Raw genomic sequence first — 11,135 nt, 5'->3', positions numbered from 1 at the left:
AGGATCTGGTAGATAGATTCATTCTTATATATTACTTTTTTAAATGCAAGGATAGTTGTAAAATCATAGGAAGAGTAACATCTGTGTAGTGTTCCAGCTCTGTGTAATGTTTTCATTTGCTTCTTCAGGTAAAATCCCAGATGAAGCCAAAGCCCTTTCTCTATTGGCACCTGCTCCTACTATGACAAGTCTGATGCCTGGTGCAGGGTTGCTTCCTATACCTACACCAACCCCTTTGGCTACAGTAAGTAAAATTCAGTCTCTGTTTGATTTCTGGTTTTCCTTTATGTGTTCAGAGAACAAGAACTATCTGATCTGTGGACGTTGTCCTCTTATATGCTAAATCAGTGATGATTTAGCTGTGGTACCTCTTGAGGGTAGATCACAAGATGTCTGTGCACTACCTTTCCTGGGTGTTTCTTTCAGATTCTTGTTTTGCAAAATAGTGAGTAAATACAGGTTTTGGTTGTGTCCTTTTTAATTGTTGTCCCTTCCCTAGACCCATTAATTTGATCCAGTGGCAATGCTATCCACCTCCTAAAAATTTGTTAAAACACAGTTCTTCAGAATATTAAAATGCTACATTAGGGTGCTTTTACTTGATATCTCTATGACAGGGATTTTGACTGTTAACCTAACAATGTTTTCACTGCCAAAAGTATAGGACCTAGCTGCTGCTGTTTCTCCTCAGTTCCCTTTTGCGTCTGTTTCCCAAATCTGGGTTCTTTACCCAGTGTGCAAGCCAATAATACACAGAGTGGAGGTATTCCCAAGTTTACTACGTTGATGCGCATGAATGGGTGCCTGTCCCAAGACAGCACACCCTTGACTCAAAAAGTTTCTGTTTTTATACACTTATTCAAATAATTAATACATATTCATTGTTATTGTCTTTGTTGATTGGTTCTTATTTCCTCACTTCTTATTTAAATTAGTGCACAGACTCTTCTTCTTCTCCTTCTGTTGTTTCCTTTTGAGTAGGTGTTATTTGGGTAGGTGGGTAATGAGTTGGTGGTCAAGATCTCCCCCTGCCAGAATTACCTTTAACCCACTTCTCCTCTAATCTTGGCAGTTCCAAGCGGTTCTTCATGGTGTACTAACCATACTAACAATTAATTTCTGGTTTTGAGAAGAATCTCCTGCTTATTAACAAAGCCACATTGTCTTAATTCTAATCTTAAATAAATCATAAGTAAATAATTAAATAGGATTAGGGCTTTAAGAGGACCTTTAGCAGCAACTGATTTCTCAATGATCATTTTCATGTTACACTTTACTCTTTTAATCAACACCGATTTCACAACACTGTAATCCTTTCTTGACATCAGCAGGCTGCTGTGCCCTATTCAGGGAAAATTCTGGAAATAGTAAATCCTACTTCAAAAAAATTTGGCTTAATGTCACTAACCCCATGTTATTTGAAGACGAAAGTCCTCAGTCTTCCAAACATATTGCAGCAGTGTGCTTATTGATCTTGTTACTTGTACCATCCTGAATTTTTGACTCGTGTTAAGGGTGTCCTGCAGATTCACAAACCTATCTGTCCTTAAATGATTCCTCATCTGTCTCTGTTATTCCCACTCTCATTTTCTTAGCTGATATTGATCAGTGTCCTAAAAGAAATGAAGGTATTTAGTATCTTCCTTCTTTCTTTCCTTCCATAAAAACCATTGTTTTAACCAAGTTTGATTTCTTCTGCACTATTTCAAAAACCTGCACAAGGGTCAGCGTCCTCTTTGAAGCTTGTGCTCCAGCAGCTTTTTTGAAGTATATAATATAATGAAACAGTCCAAAATGACCGAAGTCACTAGTTAGAGGTTTAGGCTAATTTTGTTTATGGTTCATAACTGTCATTGTATAAGAGACACTGCATGACTTTGAAAATCATTTTTAGTTCACAAGAATGTTGGCTTTTATTTTGTCTTAAAATGGGTGATGCTGCCCTCATTGATGTGTGAAGTAATAGTTTAGGCATTTCATGAAAAAAATATGCTTACTCATGGTTCTGCTGCATAATGGCTGCTAATGAAGCATAAATAAACATAGAATAATGGAATTATTTAGATTGGAAAAGACCTTTAAGATCATTGAGTTCAACCGTAAACCTAACACTGCTAAGTCCACCCCTAAACCATGTCCCTAAGTGCCACATCTACACGTCTTTTAAATACCTCCAGGGATGGTGACTCCACCACTGTTGCCCACCTGCGGGTTAAATGATGGCAAACTATGTATATGTATATAAAGTAAAACTTTATTATAATTGATAATGGTATTGTCAGGCTAAAAGGACATTGATTAGAATATCAACTACACGATAAAAATGCTATAGCAAATTATTAGTATATTTACTGTTGCTAAGACAAAAATTCAAAGCTAGCTTAAAAATCAATTAGTTGTAGAGATTGATGTTACTCACCCATATTGACAATTGTGGGCATCTCTTTCAAGGGGTATCCTTGAGGGATGTCCCCACTCAAGGGAGGAATATCCAAAGCACTCTGGGGAAGATTGCATTCAAATCCCTACCCTTTTACCTACTCTTCTAAAATAGGACTAGGCTTTTATAGAATAAAGTGATTGACAGACAGTTGTTGCTAAGCCAATCTTTCTAGCTCAGCAAGACACAGTTTATCTTTAACTGATTAACTCAGAGTTCTTTTGTTCTTCTTGGAGGGGGAGGAGAAATATCTTGTTTCATATCTTATCTTACAATTGTCTTGGGGTTGATGAGTTGATCATCGAGGTCTTTTGACACTAAGAAGAGTGTGACTCTCTCCCCACCAAGTCAGATAAGCTTTCACCAGAAGTCTCAGGCAAGTAGGGCCTCTACCCTCACCCAGGCGAATCGTCCTGCTACAACCACTTCCCTGGGCAGCCTGTTCCAATGCTTGACAACCCTTTCAGTGAATTTTTTTTCCCTAATATCTAATCTGAACCTCTCCTGGTGCAACATGAGGCCATTTCCTCTTGTCCTACCACTTGTTACTTAGGAGAACAGATTGACCCCCACCTCACTACAGCCTCCTTTCAGGTAGTTGTAGAGGGTGATAAGGTCTCCCCTCAGTCTCCTCTTCTCCAGACTAAACAACCCCAGCTCCCTCAGCCGCTCCTCATAAGGCTTGTTCTCCAGACCCTTCATCAGCTTTGTTGCTCTTCTCTGGACATGCTCCAGCATCTCAATGTCCTTTTTGTAGTGAGGAGCCCAAAACTGAACACATTATTTGAGGTGCGGCCTCACCAGTGCTGAGTACAGTGGGACAATCACTTCCCTGGTCCTGCTGTCCACACTATTCCTGATACAAGCCAGGATGCTGTTGGCCTTCTTGGCCACCTGGGCACACTGCTGGCACATGTTCAGCTGGCTGTTGACCAATACCCCCAGGTCCTTTTCTGCTGAGCAGCTTTCCAGCCACTCGTCCCCAAGCCTGTAGTGTTGCATGGGGTGTTTGTGACCTAAGTGCAGGACCCGGCACTTGGCCTTGTTGAAGCTCATACGATTGGCCTCAGCCCATTGATTCAGCCTATCCAGGTCTCTCTGCAGAGCCTTCCTACCCTCAGGCAGATCAACACTCCCACCCAACTTAGTGTCATCTGCAAACTTATTGAGAGTTCATTCAGATCCTCTCATCCATGTCATTGATAAAGATGTTAAACAGAACTGGTGTAATAGTGGTGTTTCTGAAATAACCTTCTAAGGTAAATTCACTTAGGTTTTATTTGCATCTTTAATAAATTAAAGAAGTAGTCAAGCTGTATAACCCTCTGTTCAATAATAGAGGATGATTTGAAGTAAAGACAGAGTAGTTTTCTCTTGTTAAATAATAATTACTTGTGGCTTGCTGAAAATTTCTAACACTTCTTAGAAACTTCATTTGCTGGAAAAGCAGTTGCTTTTTTGGGTGGAGAAAATAAAATTCATGCCAGGAAATCAGCAGACCAATTTAGTAGTGTTTTTAAGTGACTTTTAAAATAACATTCCCCAGGAGAAATTTCATTTCCCAGTTCTAGAAATGAGAATTGTATTGTCCTCATTCTCTAGGAAGTGACTGTGTTTGGGAAAGATCTTAGACTTAATATCCTTAGTGTTTCAGCTGTAATTAATCTTGCCTTACATGATATGTTTGTCCCTTTGATGGACTGATATCCGTTATGAAACAAATTGACCCTGGGCACTGCAAATTCCTTTCTTCTCTTGCTGAGCAAGGCATCAGCAATTCCTCATCCACTTATAATACTTGTTGTGGCAAAAAAAAGAATATTAGCAGTGTTTGAAGGCATTTTACTCAATTTGATTGACTGTAAGCATTAGAAATTCAAACCTGTATGTTTTCTGATTGATAAACTGCATCTCTGGCCAGACCTCTTTGATAAGATGGTGATTGATAGCTGTCATGGTTTAACCCAGCAAGCAGCTAAACACCATGCAACCACTCACTCAGTTTCTTCCTCCCTCCCCAGTGGGATAGGGGAGAGAATTGGGAGAGTAAAAGTAAAAGAACCTGTCAGTTGAGATAAAGACTATTTAATAATTAAACCAAACTGAAATAATAATAGTACCAATGAACTGTAATAAGAATAGGAACAATGATAATAAAACAACCAAAGTTATACTCAGTTCACAAACTGCAGTCACTGGCTGCGTGCCAATGAAAACGTGACAAGGGAGCCTCAGGAACCAAATCGGGCTGCCATCATGAAGTAAAATTGAAAGAAAGGAAGAAGAGAGGGAAGGAAGAGTCCTCCCCAGCAAACTGCCCAATTTACAGCAAGTGTGATGTTTGTGGGATAGAATACATCTTTATTGGTCTGCTTGGATCACACCCGGATCATCTGTCCTGGGTCACCTGCCCTAGAAAATCCTGGGCTTTCGCTTCCTCTCCATTCTCTTGTGCAGAGAGAAGGGAGAAAAAACAAACAAGCAAACAGAAGAAACTGTGAACACCTATTTATGCAGAGACTGGAAAACAAACCTTGAGATAATATACATATCTGCTGGGAAGAACCAAAATAAAAATCTCACCACCTACTATGAGGAAAATAACTCTGTCCCAGATAAAGCTATGATATCAACTTGTTTTCACTAAGTCAAACACTGCAGTTCTCTCAGAAATCAAGCTCTGCTGAAACAGAAAAGGGAATTCTACAATTCAGTCCCAGTAAAGCCAGGATAATAGTACACAGAACATCTTAACTCTATAAGATTATTTATGGGTAGATTTTTATTCTTTAAAAAAAGTACTTGTGGTGCATTGACCTTGGCTGGCTGCCAGGTACCCACCAAGCCGGTCTATCACTCCCCCTTCACAACTGGACAAGGGAGAGAAAAATATGATAAAAGTCTCATAGGTCAAGATAAGGACAGGGAGATCACCCACCAGTTACTGGCATGGGCAAAACAGACTCGACTTGGGAAAAATAATTAAATTTATTGCCAGTCAACAATGGAGTAGGATAATGAGAAATAAGAACAAATAAAAAACACCTTCCCCACACCCCTTCCTTCTTCCCAGGCTCAACTTCACTCCTGACTTCTCTCAGCTCCTCCCCCTGAGCGGTGCAGGGGTACGGGGAATAGGGGTTGCTGTCAGTTCATCACACGTTGTCTCTGCTGCTCCTTCCTCCTCACCCTCTTTTCCTGCTCCAGTGTGGGATCCCTCCCATGGGAGACAGTCCTCCATGAACTTCTACAACATGGGTCCTTCCCATGGGCTACAGTTCTTCACAAACTGCTCCAGCCTGAGTCCCTTTCACGGGGCCACAAATCGTGCCAGCAAACCTGCTCCAGTGTGGGCTCCTGTCTCCATGGGGTTGCCAGGAGCTTGCTCTAGTACAGGCTCTCCATAGGGTCACAGTTTCCTTCAGGGAACATCCATCTGCTCCTGCATGGGCTTCTCCATGGGCTGCAGGTGGATATCTGCTCCACTGTGGACCTTCGTGGGCTTCAGGGGGACAGCCTGCTTCACCATGGTCTGATGCCTGGAGCACCTCCTTCCCCTCAGATCGGTCTGGCTCATAGTTTAAACAGGTTTTGGTAATGTCTTGTGCACCAGGCGACTCACAGGGGATTGCGAGAGCAACTCAGCCTTGGATTGCCTTGAGGCTCTGTCTCTGCAGAGACCCATGGGGAGCTGTGTAGATAGCTCAGCCCTGAGTTGTCTGGTAAACAGGGCAATTCAAAGAACTGAAACCTGAGTTGAGCCTTGAAATCCCTCAATAAATAATATGCCCTGAGTCCCAATCAAACCACCATTCAATTGCCTAAAAGTAAGACAAAGGTAAACTGGAGGATTTCCATTTGGTTTCAACAGACCCAGACAATACAAAGATATGCAAGAGATAGAGCATACAGAAGGGAACATCACCCATGAATAAATAAAGACAGGGGAAACACTGCTAAAGACAAAACACCCCAGGTGGTATAATCCACTCAGGCACACTCCTGCACGCTGTCATGTTGACCAGAGAATAAAAACCCTAAGATTCATGCTGGAAATTGGGAGTTACTTCTCCAGCCATGCAGTGACAGGTGATGAGATCCTTCCCCCTTGCTCGAGATGCCAGCCAAGGTAACTTACGTGGGAGCCCTTCCCTGGAGGGGTAAGTGAATATTTGGCTTTAAGCTTGTAGTTGCAGATGATTGACTAACACACGTGTGGTATTCTGAGTTGTTTGAGAGTTGTGATAGTGTGTTCCATGAATCGCCTGTGAGTTGTAATAGTGAATTTTGTGAGTTGCCTGCAAGTTGTTGTGACTTGCCTATGGGCAGTAGTAGTGAGTTTTGTGACTGTTGTAGTTGTAATAGTGTACTCTTGTTTTTAAAACTGCAGTAGGGCATTTCTCCATTGTATCTGTAGAACCTGCAATAGTGGCGTATTGAATCTGCACGTGTTGTTCAAATAAATTGTTAGTTTGAATCCTGCAGTCGAGTCTCTCTTCGTCACACCACCTTTCTTCACTGACTTCACTGTCTGCTAAGTTGTTTCTTACTTCCCTCTTCCAGCTGCTGTTGTGCAGCAGTTTTTCCCCCTAAATATGTTATCACAGAGGTACTACCACAATCACTGATTGGCTCAGCCTTGGCCAGCAGTGGGTCTGTCTTGGAGCCAGCTGAAACTGGTTCTGTCTGACATTGGGACATCCTCTGGAGTCTTCTCATGGAAGCCACCCCTGTAGTTCCCTCCCTCACTACAAAAACCTTGCCACATAAACCAAATACGGTACTCAGCTGGGACCTTACAGTTTAAAGTCTTGCCTATATTAATTAGATTTATTTTTACAGAAATGCACAAGGCAGGCAAGTATTAAGCAAAGCATATTCTGGTTTTGTGTTTTCCAGCTTGGTGTTTCACTTGGCACTTTGGGGACTATACCAGCAGCGGCATTGGATTCTAACATTACGGCACTGGGAGAAATACCACAGCCACCAATTATGGGGAATGTGGACCCATCCAAAATTGATGAAATCAGAAGAACAGTTTATGTTGGAAACTTGAATTCACAGGTAACTTTTTTCTAAATGTCTATACTAATGGAAGATGCAGAATTAGCATTTATGAATTATAATCTTACATTTCAAGAGGTTTTGTTAGTTGATGCCAATAGGAATTTAAACAAAACAAAAAAATACTCTTTTTGGTTACCTGATATTTCAAATTCTGAATGCTTCTTTGCCAATCAGATCAGACCAGACTGTGGAATTCATTCTAGCCAGGATACCAGAGAAATCACACTGTAGCTGAATTCAAGAAATATACTTGTATTTGTGTGTATTGATCAAATGACCAGCTGGATTGTGTTAGCTAAGCAATGCCTCAGAATTCATAAAATCATGGTGATGAAAAATTGCAGAGGACGCTAAGTTGGGGAAGAGTGTTGATCTGACCAAGGATAGACAGGTTCTACAGAGGGACCCGGACAGGCTGGATCAGTGGGCTGTGGCCAATTGCATGAGGTTAAACAAGTCCAAGTGCCATGTCCTGCACTTGGGTCAGAACCACCCCATGCAACGTGACAGGCTTGGGGAGGAGTGGCTGGAGTGCAGCCTGGAGGAGAAGGACCTGGGGGTGTTGGTCTACAGTTGGCTGAATATGAGCTGGCAGTGTGCCCAGGTGGCCAAGAAGGCCAACAGCATCCTGGCCTACATCTGGAATAGTGTGACCAGCAGGACCAGGGAAGTGGTCCTTCCCCTGTACTCGGCACTGGTGAGGACATTGAGATGCTGGAGCATGTTCAGAGAAGGGCAACAAAGCTGGTGAAGGGTCTAGAGCACACGTCTTATGAGGATTGGGTGAGGGAGCTGAGGTTGTTTAGACTGGAGAAAAGGAGACTGAGGAGACGTTATCACCCTGTATAACTACCTGAAAGTAGGTAGTAGCGAGGTGGGGATTGGTCTCTTCTCCCTGGTAGCTAGTGATAGAACAGGGAGTAATGGCCTCAAGTTGCGCCAGGGGAGGTTTAGATTGGATATTAGGAGGAATTTCTTTACTTTAAGGGTTGTCAAGTGCTGGAAGGGGCTGCCCAGGGAGGCGATTGAGTCACCATTCCTGGAGGCATTTGAAAGACAAGTAGATGTCTTAGGGACATGATCTAGTGGCAGGCTTAGTAGGGCTGGATCAATGATTGAACTCTGATCTTAAAGATCTTTTCCAACTGAAACCATTCTATGGTAGCTGTCCCCCAAAACACTGTGCAGTTGCTTTAGTACAGTAAGGAGGAGTGATTTGTCCTACTGGAAGTTGCAAAATTAGCATAAATACCTTTGAGTTTCTCTGACAGGAAAGTTAAGTCTGTCAGGAATTTGTGGGTTTTTTCAGCAATTGAATTAATTAATTGAAAACCAATTTGCTTTTGACTGATGGCAATATAAGTATTTTGGTTTGGGGTTTTTTTGACTGCTAAAGTAGCTACTAGAGTGTAAAAGTACTGTTGTTCACAATAAAAGAAAACAAGCTGGAAGCTAGTAGAAAAACAGATAAAAGAGAACTCTTGTAATATAGTTTGGATTTTTTTTAATTGATCAAATTTTACAATGAATAGCTCAGACATAGGTGTATAATGAAATTCCTCATCAGTTATTTCAAAAGAGTTGTCTGAAAAGTGCAAAAACCTGTGCAAGTGCTTTTTAAAATTGTAGTATATTATTTAGATTAATGGGAAAAAAATCTTTCTCTCTTAAAGTGTAATATTATCAAATTCATGTTGCATGCGTATTAATGGTGAGATGTCCTTCAAAAATCTGTAGCTCTTAGATTACCTGATATGTTGGTTAAGTGGTTTTCATTATATATTTTACTTCAGCTGAGCTCTTTGACTCTTTCTAGACTACAACAGCAGACCAGCTGCTTGAATTCTTTAAGCAAGTTGGAGAAGTCAAATTTGTGCGAATGGCAGGTGATGAGACGCAACCAACACGATTCGCTTTTGTGGAATTTGCAGACCAAAATTCTGTACCTCGAGCTCTTGCCTTTAATGGAGTTATGTTTGGAGACAGGCCACTCAAGTAAGAAATTAATTATCCATATAAATATTGAATGAGTTAGTGAAAGCCATAACAGTGAGAGAATCTGCAAAGTCCTTGGTACTAATTAAACTTTATATATGATGTGTACGTAATTAGTAGGCCTTAATGTAGAGATTTGATCTGAAATAGAGAAACAGATTTCTAGACTTCTACTAGAAAATATTTTAACACAGAAATATTGTGCTGCTATTTAAGTAAGATTTTAAAGCAGTGAAAGACAGACATTTCAAATACTTAGAACAGATGAGTGTTAGGAAAAATCTATAGTTTTGCTGTACTTTGAAGTTTGTAGTCATATGTGGAAGTTGAAGTGTTTTCTTATTTGTTTTTCATTTTCCTTTTTCATGAATTTGAGTGTTAAAGGTTTTATTTTTCCTTAATTTAGAATAAATCACTCCAATAATGCAATAGTGAAGCCTCCTGAAATGACACCACAAGCTGCTGCCAAAGAACTTGAGGAAGTGATGAAGAGAGTAAGGGAGGCCCAGTCTTTCATATCTGCTGCTATTGAGCCAGGTAGGTATATTATGTTCATTACCTAATAGACATGTTCTGTGTATACCTTGGCACATGCTTTAAAGAGCACTTTCAAACACAGGAAAAGGGCACTCAAAGGTAAGCAACATGTGGGGAGGAAACAAAAGAAAAATATCTAAATTGTCTTCATGCAATAAAGCAGTGGTATGAAGCTGACTTTTTCTTTCATCATATCTTATTTTCAGATACATGCTCACTGAATATTTTCAAAAATACAAAGTCAATACTAAATTAATACTTACTGTTGGTGCTTTTAAAGTTCAAAGTACTTACAAAGTTAAAAATGCTTTATATTTTGGTTTTTTCTCTTCTAGCACCCATTAATGCCATAGTTTTGTGATCAGAGGGAGCTAGCATGCTGCTGAAAGAAGCAATATTATTCTTTCCTTCAGCCGTTTAATTTTGTTACTGTACTTTGCTCTTTTTCATGCTGGCTCAAGACTATGTGCATCCTCATAGCAAATGGGATCAGAGATTTTTATTTTTTTTTAAGTAGTTATGTTAAATAATATAACGGAGGAGAATGTGTCTTAACCTTGTGCATTGTGGCAGCAACATAAATCCCATTCCTAACAGAGCTAGCTGTTTATAATTATCTGGTTTATGTGTACTGCTGCAGGATGGCTGCACTCAATGAGTATATGCAATGACTTTCTTGGATGTTTCCGAAGGATATTTGCAAAGAAGGAAGATGTGCAAAACGTAGGCCCCTTGCACTCTGTGTGGTACATTACACTTGTGTTAGATCATTAACTGAGATCTTTAAATGTTCTGAGCTTACACTGCAAAGTGGTTTTTTCCTCTCAGAGTCTGGAAAGAGCAATGAAAGAAAAGGTGGTCGAACTCGTTCCCATTCTCGTTCAGAATCCAGGTATAGCTCAAAATCCCAATCTAGAAGGAAAAGATCACACTCAAAACACAGGTAGGTATGTTTTTTATTTTGGACTAAGATCATACTGGGGTTTTTTTGAGTGGTGGTGGTTACTGAGATTTCTTACTCAGTTGAGATAAGTATCATAGAATCATAGAATGGTTTTGGTTGGAAAAGAGCTTTATGATCATCGCGGCCAACCAT

The 11,135-nt window shown here is 40.5% G+C and overlaps 1 protein-coding gene across 1 annotated transcript in view; it reads left to right on the top strand.

Moving 5' to 3' along the window:
- LOC104542441 (splicing regulatory glutamine/lysine-rich protein 1-like) overlaps positions 1-11,135 on the top strand; it is a gene marked incomplete at its 3' end in the record, with an annotated part of 14,185 nt that continues 3,050 nt past the window's right edge. The window contains exons 1-5 of the mRNA XM_010186756.1: positions 1-244; positions 7,340-7,504; positions 9,324-9,502; positions 9,909-10,039; positions 10,868-10,982. Of these exons, the coding sequence (XP_010185058.1) occupies positions 107-244; positions 7,340-7,504; positions 9,324-9,502; positions 9,909-10,039; positions 10,868-10,982 (728 nt within the window). The remainder of the gene's footprint in view (positions 245-7,339; positions 7,505-9,323; positions 9,503-9,908; positions 10,040-10,867; positions 10,983-11,135) is intronic.

This window comes from Mesitornis unicolor, unplaced genomic scaffold (assembly GCF_000695765.1).
Source record: "Mesitornis unicolor isolate BGI_N332 unplaced genomic scaffold, ASM69576v1 scaffold4746, whole genome shotgun sequence".
NCBI lineage: Eukaryota > Metazoa > Chordata > Aves > Mesitornithiformes > Mesitornithidae > Mesitornis > Mesitornis unicolor.
This window is presented reverse-complemented; position numbering and strand designations above follow the sequence as displayed.